Genomic DNA, 20,992 nt, shown 5'->3' on the forward strand with positions numbered 1-20,992 from the left:
AGCCGGCTGGGGTGAGGGACCGGGGCGTGGGGACAAACAAGGCCTGAACCAGCCGGGGTGAGGGACCGGGATGTGGGGACAGCCAGGGCCTGAGCCGGCTGCGGTGAGGGTCCGGGGTGTGAGGACAGACAAGGTCTGAACCAGCCAGGGTGAGGGACCGGGGTGTGGGGACAGCCAGGGCCTGAGCCGGCCGGGGTGAGGGTCCGGGGTGTGGGGACAGCCAGGGCCTGAGCCAGCCGGGGTGAGGGACTGGGGCATGGGGACAGACGGCCTGAGCCGGCTGGGGTGAGGCCCCGGGGCGTGGGGACAGACAAGGCCTGAACCAGCCGGGGTGAGGGACCGGGGCATGAGGACAGACGGCCTGAGCTGGCTGGGGTGAGGCACGGGGGCATGGGGACAGCCAACCCCTGAACCAGCCGGGGTGAGGGACCAGGGTGTGGGGACAGCCAGGGCCTGAGCCGGCCGGCGTGAGGCACCAGGGCATGGGGACAGCCAGCCCCTGAACCAGCCGGGGTGAGGGACCGGGGCCGGGGGAGAGACAGGGCCTGAGCCGGCTGGGGTGAGGGACGAGGGTGTGGGGACAGCTAGGCCTGAGCCGGCCGGCGTGAGGAACCAGGGCATGGGGACAGTCAGGGCCTCAGCCCCTGAGCCGGCTGGGGTGAGGGACTGGGGTGTGGGGATAGACATGGCCTCAGCCCCTGAACCAGCTGGGGTGAGGGTCTACCTGTCACCTGGCGGCTCTGCACTGGTTTGTCTGTCATCCCAAGATGTCCAAGAACTTCTGCTCTGGTGTACTAGCTGATGCCTTGGCTTGGGACTTAGTGACATCCAAACCCTCTGCACACTTGTGCTGCCTGGGCTGTTTGTCCATCCTCTAGCGATACCTAAATTCCTCCAGAGTCACACCACGCGGTGCGTTGAGTTTTAATGTGGTGACATGAGAACACCCGAATGTTCTCATATAGTGGTGCTTTCATCTTCGATTTAGGAACTGGGAGCTAGGAATTGCTTTTCTGTCACATTCCTGCATGTGCAGAATAATGTCTTCTAACACTTTCTCGTGAGAAACTACGTACTCTATGCAGCCCACCACCCCTCTCTCCAGCATGCCACTCTGAGGTACCTGTGAACCAGAGCTGGCCAGGTTGGTCCTCAGGGACATGAGCAGTAGTTCTGAGTGTCGGGGTCTCATACAGTTGTCCCCTCATCCTGAGAATTCCTCTTCCCTTTTGAGAGAGGTCCCGTAGCCTGAAATGCTCCATCCCACTGGTGGGAGCAGGGACGCCACTCAGTTTTGTTCTGAGTTGTCCTCACCGAGGCCTGCAGTGCCCCTGCTGCATAGAGCTTTACTGAACTCCTACTCTGCCCTCTTGTCACTCTCGCCTGCTCACTGTGTGCACTAACATTGGAGGAAACCATCTGCAGGCAACCTGAGTTTGTAAGTCAGGGCTTGATGATCGCTGTTCTTAATGTTTTCACCATACTCGTTTTTTGAATAGAAGCACTGAGCCACACAGCTACAGCTGCTTTTTGTGGTGACTTCCAAAGGCTTTGGAAGGTGTTCACAGAAGTAATTTGTCTTCACTTCCTTCTGGATGTGTCTTTCATTCCCAAGAGTAACATATATTAGAGACAGTCAGGAAGCAGCTGTTTGAATTCGGTTGCAGAAGTGAATCCTTCCCCGTGTATGTGGATTTCACCTGCCTGGTTCTACCTCTACAAGTGTTCAGAGATTCCTATGAAACCCTTGGGCCAGGGGAAACTGTCCTCACGTGCAGAAACAGAGACACATATATAACGACTTTGCCAGGAATGTGCAGGAATCCAGAACTTGAGCTCGGATCCCCATCATCAAAGTCCTGTTCCTTGACTTTGAGACGTCATTTCTGGTCATCGCTGGTTTGTGTATTTCCAAGGTATGGATTTATGCATTTGGATACTGGTAGGTACCAGTTGAAGAGTGTACTTCTCAGGAAGGATACATTTAGGGAACAGAAGTTGTGCCTGAAACGTAAAACATGGTTGGTTGACAATCTGTTGTCTCAATCTTCCAAAAAAGGAGTCAAGAGTTTTTATCCAGCTTTCTGTGTGCTTAGGTTGAACCATCCCAATGTAGTAAGAGCCTGTGAAGTTCCTGAGGAGATGAACTTTCTGGTTAATGACGTTCCTCTTCTGGCAATGGAATATTGTTCAGGGGGTGACCTCCGGAAGGTAATGTCTGCTTTTCTTTGCAATATGTAGCAAAATAAGTGGAATTAATGCAACTTCTGTAACTGTGGTTGTCTGTGAAACCATGCATGTTCTGTGGCGCTTTTCTTTTTAGGTACAGGTGTGGGGAAGTAAATGCAAAATGGAAAAAACCCACGCGTGGGAAATGAGGCTTGTGTTTTTTTGAAACCAGAGGACAGAGCAATCCAAGGGCAGATACTCTCTTATCCTGAAGCAGCGTGTCCTTTCATGGAACTGCTTTAGCATTAAATACAACTTCCTGTAGCCTAGATACTCGCACCCATCGTTTTTGGCTTTGCTGCAGTGTGTCTCTATCCGTTTGGAGTTGATCTGGTTTTGATTCACATGTATCCAGTGTTGCATGGCTCTCAGCACAGGGAAGGATCCTTTTGGTACTGACTTGGGCCTCCAGGGCTTCAGAGACTTTCCTGTGTCCTGCTGAACTGGGAACTGCCCTTCTGCAAAGCAGCGACACCCAAGAGTAGAGGAACCTTTCAGTAGTTCCCCAGGCAGTGGCTGCATGGCCTGATAGAGTTTATGCTCCCTTTCCATTGCAGCTGGATTCAGGAAGCAGGCATTTGTACAAGGGTGAAGAAGGAAATCCTTGTTGATTAAGGTTTGCTTAGAAATCACCTCATCTAAGTGATCAAGAAGCTAATTTTTCTGTTGTTTTTTTTTACTGGTGTTAAATAGCACTGGAGGAACGTGAGCAGATGTTGAATGCAGTAACCGCGTATCTGTGATAGCAGCTAGTGTAACGGTAACTTACTGAGCCTCATTTTATGTTTTCGAGTTGTTTAAAACAGTAGGGACAATTTTAAGAGACAAGGTTGGCAGTGAAAGGAAGTGGGTATATATGAAAATAGCATTTGGATTTTGCAAACACATGTAGCCAATCACATTTTTGGTAACGTTTGGGTGTTGTATTTTTGCAGTAAAAGTTTTGAGACTAATTGAAGGTAAATTGGAGACTCTGGCAAAGAAATTTGGGGTTACATTAGCTCTACTTGCAATGCAGTATTTGATCATTTAATTTCTAATGAATGCTTAGATGTTGCATAGATGCTGGGACAATTTAGGAAGTAACATGCTTCATTTCATTTGATCGCATGTAATACTTTGTTCCTTAAAGAAAAAAAAAAAAGATGCATGTTTTTTTATTTCTGATCCTGCTCTTCCTTAAATCTTTCTCTTACACTCGCTTGGCATCATTTGTGTTTTGCACAGCTATTAATTTCTCATTACACATCTGCAATCTTCCATGAAGCCTGGAAAAGCATCTGCTGCTGTCTACGAGCCATGCATATTTTTATGCTTATGCTCTTTCAGGATAGTGTTCTGGGCTCTGAGCTTGATTTCTAACTTTGCCCCTCTCCTCCTTTGTTGTTCAGCACATCTCCCCAGAACTTAAGGAGTGAGATGTTGAAGTTTGGCTTCTCCCCCATAGAGCTTTGACTACTGGTTGTGCCTGAAGTGTGGGAGGCGGGCAAAAACATGAGGATACATCATGGGAGGGGTGGCTGCAGTGCAGAGGTGTTCCTCAGTCATGTATAAAAGCCTTCAGTGTAGTGATCAAAAAATCAGATCACATGTTGATTGACTCAGGGCGTATGCGGGAAGTTGCTGCATCTACTTATTGACAGATCATTAAGACAGCGATTAGGAGTGCTTCTACCATACCTTTCACTAGAGGAGAAGAATTCAGGGCAAGGAAGAAGAGAGATGAAGCAGCACTTTAGAGCGGAGGCAGCGTTGAGAATTGAGGTCATGGTCCGTGCTGCGGCCGCTCCAGTGATCCACAGGCCAATGGTCTGCTTTTTAGCTCAAGATTAATGAGGTGGGCAACCTAGAAACCAGCGTGCTGAAGTGTCGAGCAGCTTCTTCTCATCATGGGAGGGCAGCCAGGAAGGAGACGGTGTCCCAGGGCAGAGCTAGCCAGCGATCGAGTGCTCTGAGCTGAAGAAGGAGACTTGGGTGGGGTGGGGCAGCCTGCGGCAATAGCACCGTTATTGGAGAACATGCCCTTTGCTGGTTTTAAGGTGCCTGACTGTGAGGTGGGTGGCTGGTACTGTGCCTGGGACCCTGCAAGGCTCAGGCAGCGTTATGGGAGTGGGGACTGACTACGGGTGACTGCGGAGGTGGCTGCACGGTGTTTGGCAGCCTCTTGCAGCGGGGGCTGATACCTGGGTGGCTTTTCCATAGCGCGGGGTATCACTTGGGTACAGCACACTGAGAAAACCAGGCTCTGTTAGAGTCCGTGGCCAGCTTGTTCAGATTGAAACAGCGATTGCTTTGGGCCTGCTGGGCTGTTTGGGAGCTGTAACTGACTGCAGTGATATTCTCTTCTGTGGCCTAACACTGAATTTAGGAGTTAACCTGTTTCACTTCTCATCCTTTTATCGGTGACCTGTCTTTGAATGCCAAGGGCTTAGATGCATCTCCATTCAGTTTGGTTTTTGTCACTCAGTTTATTTTCCTCACTGGAGAGTTGTTCTTCCAAGCAGCAGTCCTGCTTCAGGTATTTGGGGTGTTCCCAAATCCCATCAAGCCAAACTTCAGCAGATGAGGAACGAGTAGATTCCAGGAGCCTCAGGATCCCCGTTGCCTGCAGCCGTATGACCCTGCCTGCGTCTCTTGCCCGTTTTGGCTTTCATGCTTTTCTGATGGCTTTCATGCTTTTGTGGTATTATTCTAGCAGTCCAAATCTTCTTTTCAACCCCATCTCTGTGCAATGAATTTTCATTTTGTCTGAGTTGTTTTCTTTTTTTCCCCATACTTTTATTTCACAAAGCCGACCACCTTATTCAGCTAGAGTTATATTTGAGATGTGCTGTTTTCTGTGTCGTATCAGCAGGGGATGGAAAATATTGTTCTTGACTGTTAACTGTTGCATTGTGGGTTTAAACATCTTTTTCTTTACTGTAGTTGCTAAACAAACCGGAAAACTGCTGCGGACTTAAGGAAAGTCAAATACTTTCTCTGCTCAGCGACATTGGTACGTAGTCTAATGCCTTTCTCGTATTTTGTTTTTGGAGGTTTTTCTTATTATGTGTAATGGCATTTTGCTTTTTCAGCTGACCCTGAAACGGGGACTCTAACAAGAACAGCATGTTAAAACAAATCAGGTTTCTATCCCAGAGGAAGGACTTGGTGTCCTTGCGGATCAGAGAGACAAGAAGCTTGCAGTAATGACGTGTCTGTGGAATTGGATTGGAAAAACTGTCTAGTGGTCAGTTGTAGGTAACTACGACCTTAACGTTTTGTTTTGTTAAGGTCACGGTTTTCCATTCAAATCCGGTTTCTGTTCATGGCTCTGGAGATGCCAAACTGCATGTCACTTGAAGGAATGTAATTTTTACAAGCCAAAAAGCAAGAGCTAACGTGAGAAGTGCCAAAACTGCCTTGTGGCTTCTCTGTGTAGCATTTGCTTAGTAGGAGGGAAATTTTGTTTGTTCAGGGTGACAGTACAGAGGAGATGATAAACTAGAGTGGAGCTGAGAGCAAGGTAGGTAAGAGCATAGCAGAAGAGGAAGCCAACCATGCCGTGGCTAGGCCAGCAATCTTCTGGCTAATGATTTACTCCCAACTGAGGGCTAATTAGGTAGGCGATCCCAAAATAAGTGCGCCTAAATTGGTTGAGAAGCTTCTCATTTTGGAAGAACAATTCTGTTGGCCTGCATTAGAGTTGTGGCTAGCACAGGGATGGAGATCATTGTCTCCTTTACTCAGCACTGGGGAGGCCACATCTGAATACAGTTGTCCACATCTGACCCCAAGTTCCAGAAGGGTGTGGAGATCCTGGCAAGGCCCTGCAAAGGCTGCCCAGGGCCTGGAGCACCTGACCCACCAGGACATGGGTGTGTTGGGTCTGGCCGCAGGGAGGCTGAGGAGGGTCTGAGAGCAGCCTGTGACTACAGAAAGGTGATAGATGGGACCAAACTGTACTTGGTGAGCAGCGTGACGAGGGGCACCAGCCCTGTGTTGCACCATGGGAGGTTGAAGCGCGAGGTTGGAGAAGAAACCTTTCCAACCAGCGCTGCTGTTGTGCTGTGCATGGCCCTAGGGAGGGTCCCAAGGCAGCCTACGGGGAGGCAGAGTGATGACAAGATGAGAATTAGCCAGACATCAACTTGATCTGCGTTACAGAAGGTGTCTGATATCATATGGATTCTGCAGTTTGGAAAGGGAGCAGGCAAATCCACACAGGATGGGAGCAGCCCAAGGTGACAGCACTGCTCATAGAGAACAGTTTAATTTGATACCTTTGGGTGCCTGCTTTAAAGCCATTTCCCAAGGCTGTAGTAACCCATGGAAATCATTCTGTGACACAAATTTGATGGTCTCCAGAAGTGTTTCATCAGTTTTTCAAACTGTTGAGCCTTAGCTTGCTTGATACCACATTCTTGACCGCCGAGAGCACTGTAAGAAAATAAAAGATGAGACTTCAGACTGGCCTTCCTGTCCATCAGGAAGTGCCTGGCTTTTTGGACATGGGGAAGACAAGTCATCTGATTGAGGGTGGTGCCTACAGATGGTTTCTCTAGCAAGTAGGCTTTCCAGGAGAGCTCCTCAGTAGAGCTCCTTGGTTTTTTAGTTCTCTTACAGATAACCCATCTCTACTTGTAGGAATGGAGCTGGTTTTGGCATGAGAAAGCATTTTGGATGTATTGGCCTGGGCTTCTGTCCTTTCAGTGCTCAAAGGGCTTGCAGCTGAGTTCCCGAAACCAAGTGCAACTCTCCTTTCCTTCATCCTTGTTCCCCTTCCACCTGCAGAATGGGGTCTGTTGTCTTCATAAGTTGAATGTCTTTGCCATGTCTTTGACAAAGATTTGAAAATGCAGTGGAGAAGAAATGCAAGTTAGAAGCTGTTAAATGTGTAAATGAGTGGTAAATTAGTGAAGGTTGGGGACTTTCTCCCTGATGGGAGAAAGTGTTTGATCTGTGGACCAGGCATGTTGGTTGAATATTTCTCTTAAAATAATCCCGTAATGAATTTACAGTCACGGCTGGTTAGAAGTAGGCTTTACACGATGTGCAGTCGGAATATCTTCTGCATAGGAAAATTTGAAGTACCCCATGATGGAGATGAGAAAATACAATACCTGCCTTGGGCCTTTCACGGGGCCTTTTCTTTTATTTCCACTTGCACATCTCCAAGATTGAAAAATCATGACTTAATTAAAAAAGTAATCTTTTGCTGTTTTGTCTGTGGCTGTGTCCTGCGGCAGACACTTGCTTGATAACCTTTTATTTAGCAGCCAGTGTTGTTATTTGGGTGGACCAATAGTGAATTTTCCCCTTCTGGCAGGCAAAATTTCTCTTCTTTTTTGTTAGTGGCTCCACAGTCCCCTCAAGGCAGTTCAAGTGTGGACTGTTGCCACAAGGCAGAATCCTGCTCTTTGCCTTTTCTTGGGCGCGTGGTCCCATTCCCTCCCCTATTGCAGCCACTCCTGCACCCAGGTGAGAAGCAGATTCTGGAAACCAGCCTGGCTAAAACCTGATTATTTTTTTTCTTAGTAGTTTCCAGCTGGATCAGTCCCAGGATCAAGCTGATCACATAATGCCATAAATGCTTGTGCTGCCATGGAAATTGCATCTGGGAAAGGAAAGTTTGGGAACCTGTGTTCCTTCTGGGGACAGCCCCCGCGTCGATTAGCTTAAAGCAATCACAGAATTTCACGTTTAGCAGTGGGAGTGACAGAAGTGGTGCTACTTTGAGCACACCAGTCCCCCACCAGCAGAGGGGAAGCCTTGAGCCCCTAAGTTCAGTGTTGCTAATGCTGACCGGGGCATTTCTGGTGGCACCTCGGTCAGATGCTCCGCGCAGCCTTAACCGGAGGCTGCCCAGGAATTGGTTTTTACCTTCATCGCAGCTGGACAATCCCTTCCCTGATGGGGTGGTTTGCCTTGTGGTGTTTTGGCAGTGGTGGAAGTTTACTAGAAGCTCTATAAGCCACTATTTGGCAGTAGTTTTAGGTGGAAAGGAAACTCGACTTGTTTCATTTGCTTAATTAATTTCAGTGCTTTCTTTCATCAGCATCTTGCATAATGTGCTCATGTATATAAATAGGTCTTTCTGTTATCCTGTGTTAATTTACCAAGATCTTAGGCTAGAGGACATGCAGAGCTGTTTCAAGCTGCCTGCACATTTTGGAGACTTGTTTTGCCTGTCTGCGTGCTGTGGTTCATTTTGTAACTCTACAGTTTGAGAAGAATTCAGCTGCATCTTATAGGCGAGAGATGCGAACTGCGGTTACGGCATGAGGTCTGAACTCTGTAGCGACCTCCATTTCTGCAGAGCAGAGGAACAGAGCTAGTTCAGTCCTAGCATAAATGTGACGAATCTTTTAAGTCTATAGTTCTTAATGGTGCTTTAAAACGAAAGTTTATTGATGTCAACTCCCAAGTCAGGGATATTAGATTTTTATCAGATATATCTTTAATCAATGTGAGTTTATTTTCTATTAAATCAAACACGTGTCTTTCAGGGTCTGGTATCCAGTATTTGCATGAAAACAGAATTATACACAGAGATTTAAAGCCTGAAAATATTGTTCTTCAGGATGAAGGTGGGAAGGTAAATCAGGTGGCCTCTATCAGTGGTGTTCCCACTGTCATTTCTGGAAGTTGTCAGCAGCTTTGTCTCGCCTGAGAGAAGCAAAAGAGCAAGTAGTTTGTGGCATTGAACTGGGCTGAAAACTGCACTATGAATTTACTAAAAGTTCACATCTTCTCAAAGCCACAAATGCTATTTTGCTTATTCTTAAATCCTTGTCATTAAAAACAAACAACTTTTACTTCCATTCAAGAGCCCTGCCTGCAACAGAATATGAATGATGTGAGATTGTCGCATTTCCCTGTGTTTGTGGCTTTGAGGGCTGCAAGTAAAATCAAGTTAGTTCAGAGAGTCAGCTTAATGGATTTCTTAGTGAAAATTGTTTTCTCTGTTGTTACTCTTTAAACAAATAACTTTAAATTCCCAGATAAAAAGCTAGATACTCTGTTCGGCCAAGCTGTAACTGGCAAGCTGCCTTAAATAAAGTCGAGTCTGAGTTCAGATAGGTGGACGACGCCAGCTTACATGGTGGAACAGCAAACCTTAACACTGTGTCAGATGTCGAAGCTTTGCCATTGATTTTCTCCAAAATTTCCATTCTGGCTTTCCTCTTCTTGAGTGTATGCTGTGGATGTCACTGCACAGATTTAGGGTTGTTTGGTGGGGTTTTTTTCTCTGAATTTGCTCTTCTCATGAACTATTTAAACTGTCTACAGATTGTTCACAAAATAATAGATCTGGGATATGCAAAGGATCTGGATCAAGGAAGTTTATGCACTTCATTTGTTGGAACATTACAATACTTGGTAAGATTTTTTTTTTTCATGTATACAAGCAATGAGGTATGGCCACATGTTATAGAATCACAGAAGTGTGTCTCAGAAGGAACCTACAGAGGTCCCTTGTCCAGCCTCCTGCTCACAGCAGGACTGTCACCAGCACTAGGTCAGGGCAGTCGTGGCATGGCCCAGCCAAGCCCTGAAACCTCCAAAAATCGAGATCCCGCACCTTCCTGGGGACCTGTCCCAAGGGTGTTCCCTCTCCCGGGGAAGCAGTGTTTCCTCACGTCCAACCTGAACCCCCCAGATGGTGATCTGGGGCTGTTGCCCCTCATTGTATCACCTGTCGCTTCCAAGATGAGTTTGGTCCCGTCCATCCCTTCCTGTGCCACGGTCGGGGCTGCTCTCAGCCTCCCCACAGCCAGACCCAGCCAGCCCAGCTCCCTCCCATCTCCTTGTGGCTTGGGTGCTCCAGGCCCCGACCCACCGGTCGGCCTATGCAGGGCCGCATCAGGGTCCCCATGCCGCTCTGGAACAGGGGGCCACGCCTAGACGCAGCTTTGTCTCTGCAGAAATGCAAGAAAATAGATGACCTGAAATACGGCTTTCAAAGTGTCTTTTTATGATCCTTTTTAGGCTCCAGAACTCTTTGAGAATAAATCCTACTCAGTTACTGTTGATTACTGGAGCTTTGGAACGATGGTGTTTGAATGCATTGCAGGATTTAGACCTTTCTTGCATAACCTGCAGCCCTTTACCTGGTAAGACACTTATTCTGCAAGTGGTGATGCCAGGCAATAGGAATGACAGCTACTGCATGTGGTGAGGTGACAGCATGAACCAGAATGATAAATTTATTGTTCGTTAGGTGCTGAGGCTGGTGGTCTGCTAAGCTTTGCAGAAGCCATTGATACTTCAGTAGTATCGATGGCAGTTGGATTGGCTATTTATACATGTTTTAGTACGTGCTTATTACATTGTGTGGTAGCCTCTGGTTATAATAATTCCTTCACAAGTGAAATTTGAATCAAAAAATATAATTATGAACCGGTCTGTGTATCAGTGTCAGAAAAACGTCATGGAAAGGAGTGATACAGTCCTTTGTTCACCTAGGCTGTGAGGTTACTTATTTTTAGCAATAAATAACACACAGCAAGACAGAGCATGTTTTGTGTAGTAAACATATAGTTACGTGTTTGTAAGTAACTTTACAAAAGTGGTGACTGAAAGACTTTAACCTGCATATGGAGGTTTCTGCTTGCTCTTTGAGGGCTAGAAGAAGGGGCAGAAATATATATTTTTGGATTTCCACTTTTTACCTTGCAATACCAGGAGTGTATGTAAGCTTGGTTTTTAAAAGGGTGATTGTGCAACAGGAAAAAATACGAAACTTGCTTTTCTATTAGTGTTGAAATAGTAACAGAAGAAAAGATAAATTATGCAAGCGTTAACTTAAAAAATTATTACGTGTTAACAAAAAATAATTTTAACCAATATGTTGCAATGGTTTCCCTTTTAACTGCTAATTCTTGGGATTTTATTATTTTAATAGTTCAAGATCTGTTGCATTTTTTCCAACATGGAAAACTTGATTTCCTAATGTAAGTAGTAGAAAACTAATGAATGAACAAGATTAGAAACAGCTCTTCCCTATCCGTAAAAGAAGGAGGAGAACAGCGCAGGCCACGCGCATGTAGCTTCAGTTCCAGTTGGGGCTGACGGGGACAGAGAGCAGGCTGGCAGCCTCCAGGAGCAAGAAGCGTTCAGCTGCCTCACAGCTGACCGACTGTCGACTTGCCCTGGGAAATCCTGCTGCGCCGGGAGCAGCTGAGCTCTAGGCGAGGTTCAGGCCACTGCTGAAGTGAGCCGGGGTGAGGAAACTGAGGCAGAGTTGCTGCTGATGCTTTCCCTGGTACTGGATCCAAAAGCATGCTGCGTTTCTAACGCTTATCAGATGCTTCATTCGGATCAAGGTAAGAGCAGTGATTTTGCCAGATGACTCTTGCAAATCTTATCTGTCTCATTAAAGTGTGGAGGCTGATTTTGTTGTGCAAATCAGTGAATTGTTACCTGTTGGCCCTCTTGTTTGACACTGTCCAGACCTCCTTGCAAGCAGGTGCAAAAATGTTTCCAGAGACAGAGTTAATTGCAAGGGCTCCCCGCTTCCACTTGGAGATGTTCTGGGTGGATTGTTTGGAAATGTTGTCTTTGTCCTGAAAGAAGAGTTTGTTTTCTAAAGCTACTAGAGTGTGGCACTTTTTGCTGCTGCCATATTAAATTGGGCCCTTTACAAAAATAACATTGTCAGTATATCCACAAAGGATTTTATTTTCTAGGCATGAAAAAATCAAGAAGAAGGATCCAAAGCACATCTTTGCTTCTGAAGAGATGAATGGGGAGGTTCGCTTTAGCACCCATTTGCCACAGCCTCACAGCCTCTGTGGGTAAGTGTGTCCTTGTGGCTACACATGATAATTTTTGGCTTGCCTTCTAAACTAAGGGCTCCTCCTCCTTTATCCTAAGCACTGAGGGGTCCTCCTTCTTTCTCCTAAGGAGTGTTTCTAGCTCCTGACAAGCTACCATTTGCTGTTAAGGAATAGCCCGTGGCCACATGGCTCGTCTTTGATGCTTCGGGCTCTCCAGTGACAGTTCACCCTGCAGTGTGAACTCTGTGACTGCTTTCTACCCATTATCACAAGGCCACTGAGTTGCATCTACCTGATAACTTGGTGGTATTGAATCTCATAAACCAAGTACTCGAGTTAGCTGCTCCACGACAGCAGAAGCTTCTAGTGCTTGTGTTGGGAAAACTTCAGCAAGTCCAGCAGAGGCCACAAAGATGGTCGAAGCCTGTTGAATAGAGCATACAAGGAGAGGCCCATGAAGCTGGGCTTCTTCAGCCTGGCAAAGAGAAGGCAAAGGGAGATCTAATTTTGTCTTCTACTATCTTTTGGGGTATTACAAAGTAAATGGATCTAGGCTCTTCTCAGAGGGGCAAAGCAAAAGGACAAAAGGCAACAGCACAAGTTACAACAAGGGAAACGAAGTTTGGGCACAGGAAAAAGGTTTCCCCGTGCTAGTGATGCGTCCCTGGGACAGGGCCTCGAGCGGTGGGGGATCTCCATCGGTGGGGACTGCCCAGACTCACTTGGACACAGTCCCGAGCAGCCTGCTGTAGCTGCGACATTGGCCCTGCTGTGGGCTAGGGCTCAGACCGAAGACCTCCAGGAGGGCCTTCGACCTGAATTAATTGGTCTGTACCAAGTCAGAAATCAGACTCTGATCATTTGTCACTTACTTAGCACTTGTGTCTTTAGTTGTGCCCAGCAGTGCAATGCAACTCATTGGCACTGGCAGATTTCTAGGAAAAGTACTGGAGTTGAGAATGAAGTAAGTGGCAAGCCCCAGTGCTTTGGGCTTTTTGCATTATGTACTGTCTTTAAAGATGTTCTTGATAATAAACTTACCGGCTTCTTATGTGGATAAACATGGAGGAGAACCTTCCAGGCGGCTCTGCAGCTTGGGGATGGTTATTCTGCAGACAAGGCTTTGAAAACTATTCCATTTCATGTGTATCACAGTTAGGTTTTGGAGGAAAAAAAAGATAATTCTCCCCCTTATCCATTTTGACACAGCTTACTGATGTGTCAAGATACTTTTTAAGTCAATGAATAGGAGTCAGGAAGAGGGAGAAGTGTAATGCAAGTTATATTGGATGGGCGTGTGCTCCTGCTGAAGTCGGTGGAGACTTGTTACAGTGGGGATGCTCACTCTGTACGTGCTTTCCTCCCCTTCCAGGCTTTTCCTGCTGTCAGGATGAGCGACTGCAGCGAAATCGCTGTTCTTCACACATCTTCAACACACATATGGTCTCTAACCAAATAGCTGTAACCTTATTGCTGTTGTGAGACCCTAGTTTCCTAAGTGGATTGAATATTGTAGAATATTTACCTTCTCTTTCTTATGGCCCTTCTGTTTTAGTTTAATTGTAGAACTGATGGAAAATTGGTTGCAACTGATGCTGAATTGGGATCCACAACAGAGGGGTGGAGGTTTGGATCCTGAGACCAGTCGTCCAAAGTGTTTCCTGATAATGGATCACATACTGAATTTGAAGGTGAGTAAGGATTGTTACTGGGTTTAAAGGCCTACTGAAAGCATCTCAGAGGACAGAAAGTGTGTTCAGTGGAGCAAAGCTATAATCCTGGCATCGTCCAGCTGCAGGACCATGAGGAATGTTTTTGTTGGTGTCAGGAAGTGAGTGGATATACAGCCTGTCCAGTACATATCTGAAGGCAAAATACCACCAGCAATATTAATCTCTAGCTTTACACCTGGAGTAGAAGAATGACCCTATTTTACTGTCTTTATCTCAGAAAGGACTCACCAAGATCAAATAATGGTTTAGTATTTGCTAATAACAGCTTTCCTGAAATCCACTACTGATGCTGTGACCTCCAGGTCCGTATACTGTAGTAGTACCTGTAATAGAACAGAGATTACATTTGCCTGACTCTTCCCCTTGAAGTAATTATTGGAGCTTTGCTGGAGTAGGACTAGCTGAGGCAAGCATGTGTAGAAGCCAGAGGATAATTTTGTCTAATCCGGAAGGATTCCAAAGGAATTAAAGCCCGAAACATAAAATATTGTGCCCATAATTGGGACTTGCCAAAGTCTGTATATTATGGTGTGGTTTGGGTCCTACAGTCCCTGCCCAGATATAGGTATAAAACTATAGAGAGGGCCATGAGAGCGGTGAGAAGACAAGCACTGGTATGTAACAGCTTTTTTGTATGGAGGGATTAAAGGAAATGGGACTCCCTTTCTTGGGAGCAGTACTGGCCAGCTTCAGAAACAACAAGGCTCAGGATGGTCTTCATGCTAGCTTGTCACCATTCTTCTGATGTAATTAAGCTGCAGCATGGCTTGTAAAGGCTATTAGTGGGTTTGATTTTAATTTTCTCTGGCATTAAGTTAAAGTTACAGGTCCAGGCTTTGAGTTTCATTATGTGGGGCTTTACTGCTGAACTTGATTATTGTAGTCATTAAAACTCAAATGATGTTCTCAGTCTAACGTGTTAATTGCTACATACACCCTCCCGGGCCTTTGTGTCCTTTGTCTTTGATAGCCAGTGACTTGTAATCAACTCGTACTCTTTTTACAGATAGTACACATCCTAAATATGACCTCTGCCAAGATTGTTTCATTTCTCTTGCATCCTGAGGAAAGCCTTCATTCCCTTCAGATTCGAATTGAATTTGAAACTGGAATAAGTACTGGAAATCAGGAACTGCTGTTGGAAACAGGGATTTGCCTGGACCCTCGGAAACCTGCTTCCCAGTGTGTTATTGATGGCGTAGTAAGAATGATTTTGTTTGTTTAATGTCTTTTGCCTTCTCAGGGAATTTAAAATCTTAGGGAAGATAAGTTGCCTTAATCTTCTCCCACTGGAGACAGTTTGGTCTGTAAGTGTAGTAACTTTTAAGGTCTAGTATTATTTCCTTTATCAGGTAATGTAAGCAGATTCCTATAGTTATACTGCGTCTAAATGTTTAAATAAAGTAACTTGCTAGCAAAGGGTCCTGTGTTTCTGTGGGATCTATCAAAATCAGTTTTTTAAGGCACCTGATAAGGAGATTGTCTGCCTACAATAATTAGTTCATGATGTAACCAGGACCCTCTGGGTTAGTAGGAGCTATGTTTGGGATTTCTCTTGTTTATGTTCTCTTCTCTTTTCTCGCCAGAGAGGCTGGGATAGCTACATGGTCTATTTGTTTGATAAAAGCAAAACTGTCTATGATGGACCCTTTGCTTCTCGGAGTCTGTCTGACTGTGTAAATTACATTGGTAAGTATGCTGGAGGACAGCTGGGAACTGAAAGCACTGCTTCTCATGTAATGTGAAAGTAGATTTGCCTTACAAATCTTTGTGTGTTATCTTGAAAGGCATTCTCTAATTCAAAGAGGACCATTTAGGAACCTGGAGCAGCCTAGCAAAGTTTCATCTACAATGCTGTATCTCCACATTTTGTAGATGTAACAGTTCAGAGAATTTATTGCCCGGTCTTTGGGAACTCTTTTATAGAGCAACTTAAGAATTCATTTAAGGTTTTTGCCCTTGTATTAAATCCTGTGCACTGAAGAGCATCTACCCCACCTGTGGGAGAAAATGTACAAAAGATTTGAAGACATTTTCAGGTGAAACACACGTCAGGACAATGACCGGTATCAACTGATTAAATGGAGCAATTACATTTGCTTTGCTCGCTTGGGCAAGTGCTTTAGATAGAGTTTTTGGATAAAACCACCCACGGGTCCTGCCTTGTGCCAGTGTTTCATGCAGTGTGCCCCATGTCTGCTAGTGCCAATAGGCCAAGGTGCTCGAAGGAGTTGGTACTCTTATTAGCTGTGAGTTCAAACGTGAGCTGCTGCCTGGCCAGCTGCCTCCTTGTCAAATACCTGGGGAGCGGTAACGTGAAAAGCTTATACACGCTTAGGCAGCATCACGTAAAAATTGAGCAGATCTTATGTGGCTTGATTGCTTAGTTTAGGCACCTGAAGCAGGAATTAGGAATGTTGTAAGCACTGAAGTCCTTTTCTAGAGTTATCCTTCCATTTGTGTACAATTGTGTTTTTCTTGCATTCAGTACAGGATAGTAAAATCCAACTGCCAATTCCTCAGCTGCGCAAGGTATGGGCAGAAGCAGTTCACTACGTGATTGGACTAAAAGAAGATTATAGCAGGCTCTTCCAGGGTCAGAGAGCTGCCATGTAAGTTGTTACTCCTCATTCGGAAGATTCATTATTATGCAATACAGAGACTGTTTGCATGGAAATGTACATCTCGGGGAGTTTTGGTTACTCAAAAGTTTTACAGCCCTCTGCTGTTCTATACTTTTACATTATAAAACGTATTTGGGCTGGGAGCTTATTCCACTCCAGGATTCTACTGTGTAGTGCCTGACATTGATAATAACTGAAAAAACTTGAACCTTGAATGTAGTCACAGACTCACAGAATGGCAGAGGTTGGCAGGGACCTCTGGAGGTCATCCAGTCCAGCTCCCCTGCTAAAGCAGGGTACCTAGAGCTGGTTGCCCAGGACCATGTCCAGATGGCTTTTAAGTATCTCCACAACTTCTCTGGGCAGCCTGTGCCAATGCTCGGTCACCCTCACAGTAAAAAAGTATTTCCGGATATTCAGAGGGAACTTCCTGTGTTTCAGTTTTTTGCCCATTACCCCTGGTCCTGGTCACTGGGCACCACTGAAAAGAGCCTGGCTCTGGTCTCTGTGCACCCTCCCCTCAGGTATTTGTACATTTTGGTCCCCACTCAGCCTTCTTTTCTCCAGGCTGAACAGTCCCAGCTCTCTCAGCCTTTCCTCGTGGGAGAGACCCTTAATAATCTTCGTGGCTCTTCATTGGCCTCTCTCCAGTACATCCATGTCTCTGTTTTACTGGGGAGCCCAGAACTGGACCCAGGTGTGGCCCCACCAGCGCTGAATAGAGGGGAAGGATCACCTCCCTCGGCCTGCTGGCAACATTCTTCCTAATGCAGCCCAGGATAATCGTTTCACAAGTGGCAGAATGAGTGGAACTGTTTGTTATATTTGTAGGGTTTTGTCCTGTAATTGAATCACAGAATGGGCAGTGTCATGTATCTCAAGTGATAAAAAAGATGCCAGCATTCGCCTGGGGCAACATGCACTACAGGACCCTGTAAATGCTAAGAAATACTCCACACTGCAAAGACTCTTTAACTGAGCTTGACAAAAAACCTGGGAAATGAGGAAGGACTTTCTCTTTTGCTTGCTGAGGACCTGCAGCTTCTGAGGACGTGAGATGGAGTCTGTGACCCCACTGAGACTCCTTGTTCCAAGGATCTTGCAAAGCTTTTTGCTAGCTATGTATTTCTTTCAGGTAATGTGACAACACTGGCCACGTAAGTCCAGATACGCTTTTCAGCTAACATGTGCTGTTCTTCTTTAATTTGTTAGGCTCAGTCTTCTTCGATATAATGCCAACCTAATCAAAATGAAAAACAATATGGTGTCAGCATCTCAGCAACTGAAAGCAAAGCTGGAATTCTTTCATCAAAGCATTCGCCTCGACCTGGAGAGATACAGTGACCAGATGGCTTATGGCATATGTATGTATTGTGTAATACTTGCCTGGGTGTCTTGTCTGATCCTATAAAGGACTGTGGGTAAGAACTAGCTTAAAAGAAAATGAATGCAGGAGCTGCCATTGTGTTCCCCAGCATCCTTATGGGTATGTTTTAGCTGGCGCAGATGCAGGAGAAGAGTTTGGCAGGAGGTTAAAAAATAAAATGTTTCTGGAGACCTTCAGTGACAGTGAAACAGGTGGTCAGCTGTTCCCCACTGAGAACACCAAGCTAAGAAAATTGGAGTATTAATAGTACTGGTGATGTAAATGTTTGCTATTTATTCATTCAGAGTCTGATTCATTTGGAGTTGTCACTGGGCATAACATGGAGGATAGAGTCGCCGTGGAAGGTCCACTAACCATCCATGGCAGAACAAACAGGCATGGCGACTGTAGAAACACCGTTTTGAGCAGCGCTAAGGGAGTGATCTTGCTGTGCTTGATATCAGGAGGCAGCATGAGGCAGGATGAAAGATGAGGTGAAAAAGCACCAGCTACAGTTTTAATGTCACAGAAACATCTGGATCTTACAAATACTATTCAGGGGAGAATAGTAAGATTTATGCATAGTTTGGATATATGGCTAGAAACCGAAACTTGAGTCAAAAATTATGTCTGGACCGAAGGATGATGATGGAAAATGGAAAGACTCGGTGAACTGGTTTTGGACAGTCTGTGTTTAATCAAAAGTGGCAGTTGTTGAGCTTAATGGTGGAGTTTAAAGACTCAAACTCATTTTAGGCCAGTGATTGCAAACAGTGAAATCCTACCAAACAGTTTGTATGCGAGTTAAGGTCGAGCATGGAGTTAAGTTGCCACTTTGCTGTCTCTCTGTGATCTCTGGGGCATGACTCCTGCTTGGAGATTCAGCGTCATGCTCTCTGTGTTCAAATGCCACTGTTGTATGTAAAGTTCAGGTCATGCTTTATTTTTGTGTCTATATTTTTTTTATAAATTAACAACTCTCTTAAGCTTCAGAAAAGATGCTCAAAGCCTGGAAGGAGATGGAAGAGAAGGCCTCTCAGTGTGCACAGGTAGGGGATTAAAGAAGCTTCATTATCTCTCTGTGAAGGAGATCATGACAGGAACTTAAAGTTCATATGTGCCACTGCCCTGTCCCTTCAGTGTGTTTCATATCCTGCCTGCTGTGGGAGTGAGAATATCATTGCAGATGCATTAAAAAAGAAACAGTCCCCAGTCAACAGTTTGTTTTAATCTAGTGATTTGAACAAAACCAGCACAAATGTCCCTAGACTCAGTTGTCTGTATAGGAAAGTAGACTTTAGAGACACGTTATTTATTACCCAAAAGAAATTATGTTGCTATAGACAAGAGTCTTCCTGGATGCATTTATTGCACACAAAAATTTCCATTGCTGAAGCTGAAAATAATACCAATCACTTACTATGCAGTGATTTCAAAATTGCAGTACTTCATTTAGGAGTACAGACATAAATTTCTGGTATTCCGCAAGTAATATGCAAATTACTTTTTAATGAGAGTCATCCTTAAGAAATTTAGAGCAGAGCTAGAGCCACTTCTGACTCTGAATAGTCCTAATAGTTAACAGATGTTTTCACTTGTGGTTTATGGACAGTTGAGCTGACATAATGGCTTTCTGTTTCTCAGAGAGTTAGTTCTGCGAGAAAGGCTAGTTGAAATTTATCTACTGCTTAGAATTCTGATCTCTATCTTCTGGGAATGAGTGTTTTAATTTTACCTCCACTGAAAAAGATGAGGAGACAGAGGCTTTTTTGACAGAGAATAATTCTGCCTACAGTTCTGTCCAGACCTTTATAGGAAGGAATAAGCTTTTAGCTGTGAAAACTAGGGAAAGGGTTAGGATGATTATAGTTTATTATCAAAAGCTGTTTCTTTTTCTCTTCTACTGGATGTACTGAATAAAGCTTGGGAGCGGGGAGGCATTCAGAGGAGAGCATTCAGAAGTGGGGGTATTCAGAAGGAATGCAAGGAAAAATCAGCACATTTGTAATGTATTTCTCAGAGTAGAGGTCTTTAAAATATCTCAAAAAGTACTCTCTTTTTTGTGCTCCGTGACAGTAGCTAGCTGCAGGAGTGCCAAGAACGTTGCATGTTCTGCTGACCAGGACTGTCACGTGGTTTGCTGGACTGATGTCTCACATTTCTGCTCTCCCCTGCGGGGAGTTCTTGTATTGGCTCTCATGGTAATGCAGAGCACAGTGATTAATACATAAAAATCCCAGACACCATTAGAAACACAAACAATAAATTACATTGCCTATTTTTTTCTCTTATGAAGGAATAGACTGGGTAGTTCAGGATCTGGGATCCATTACCGATCCTCATTTGCGTCAAAAGGTTCTTGGAGTCTTGACTCTGCTTGCTTATATGATGGAGATCAGGGGAATTGGGGTTCCCACCTGAATTCACTCTGTTTAGCGCTCTAAATTTTGGGATCTTGTTGCTCCCTGTTAGGAAGATAAAAAGGAGGCTGTTTCTAGCAGAATAACTCAAAGTTGTCAGTGGCTGTTTCCAGAAAACCAGGAATCTCAAGAAATATTTACTTTGCAGACCATCAGAATTATGTTCTGTCTTCAAGCTGTGCAGTCCACATGCATAGTCACACCGTGTCCGTTTATCAGGAATGGAAAATGTTTTACTCTGTAATACACAGTGGTATCTCAGTCTATCTAGCGGGCAGCTTAAGTTCTGTGAATTCAGGAGAGACAGTTGTGCTGTGTGGTGAGTCATGGTGCTCCAGATAAAGACATTTCTTTTGATAACAGGGTTTACTTCACATTTTTCTCACAATCTGATTCTCCTTTGATTATGTGGCTTCTCACTACTTCTTGGTTTATTCTTTACCTGCAAGACCTACAGACATCCCTTTCGGGTCAAGGGGTCACATCCCACTTACATATAGCCTCATACCAGGTACTTCTGCAGCTTCAGCAAGGGGTGTGTTCTGGAAAGCACTCAATTTGAAGCTCCTGCAGCCCCAGGTCAGAAAGGAAAAGCTGAAATACCTCAAAATACTTTCTCAGGAAGGCAGATCAGTGCCCACAGCCCATGGCCCTAAGACCCATTACGGTGACCAGTGCTTTCTTAACCATGCTGGGGATCTCCAGTGCATGTCTGGCACCACATACCTCCTCCTCATGCTCAGAAGTTTTGTTGTTGGCTGCCTCACCTAACTTAACTGCGGGACTTGGCATAAGATTGGTATCTTTTATATTGCTTTGAGGAAGATGTGAAATACCGGAGAAATGTCAGACCAAAATG

General features: G+C 45.1%; 1 protein-coding gene across 5 annotated transcripts in view; it reads left to right on the forward strand.

The window, feature by feature from the left end:
- The window catches only part of CHUK (component of inhibitor of nuclear factor kappa B kinase complex), a 31,425-nt gene that overhangs the window by 867 nt on the left and 9,566 nt on the right, over window positions 1-20,992 (forward strand). For 2 of the 5 annotated variants that reach the window (XM_075154008.1, XM_075154010.1), the window contains exons 3-15: window positions 1,668-1,916; window positions 2,097-2,211; window positions 5,155-5,224; window positions 8,718-8,806; window positions 9,502-9,591; window positions 10,201-10,325; window positions 11,901-12,008; window positions 13,546-13,681; window positions 14,730-14,924; window positions 15,310-15,412; window positions 16,212-16,335; window positions 17,560-17,711; window positions 18,701-18,762. In XM_075154008.1, the coding sequence (XP_075010109.1) occupies window positions 1,668-1,916; window positions 2,097-2,211; window positions 5,155-5,224; window positions 8,718-8,806; window positions 9,502-9,591; window positions 10,201-10,325; window positions 11,901-12,008; window positions 13,546-13,681; window positions 14,730-14,924; window positions 15,310-15,412; window positions 16,212-16,335; window positions 17,560-17,711; window positions 18,701-18,762 (1,618 nt within the window). The remainder of the gene's footprint in view (window positions 1-1,667; window positions 1,917-2,096; window positions 2,212-5,154; window positions 5,225-8,717; window positions 8,807-9,501; window positions 9,592-10,200; window positions 10,326-11,900; window positions 12,009-13,545; window positions 13,682-14,729; window positions 14,925-15,309; window positions 15,413-16,211; window positions 16,336-17,559; window positions 17,712-18,700; window positions 18,763-20,992) is intronic. The other 3 variants (XM_075154011.1, XM_075154013.1, XM_075154012.1) reach the window with 2 other exon arrangements.

This window comes from Calonectris borealis, chromosome 7 (assembly GCF_964195595.1).
Source record: "Calonectris borealis chromosome 7, bCalBor7.hap1.2, whole genome shotgun sequence".
Taxonomy (NCBI): Eukaryota; Metazoa; Chordata; class Aves; order Procellariiformes; family Procellariidae; genus Calonectris; species Calonectris borealis.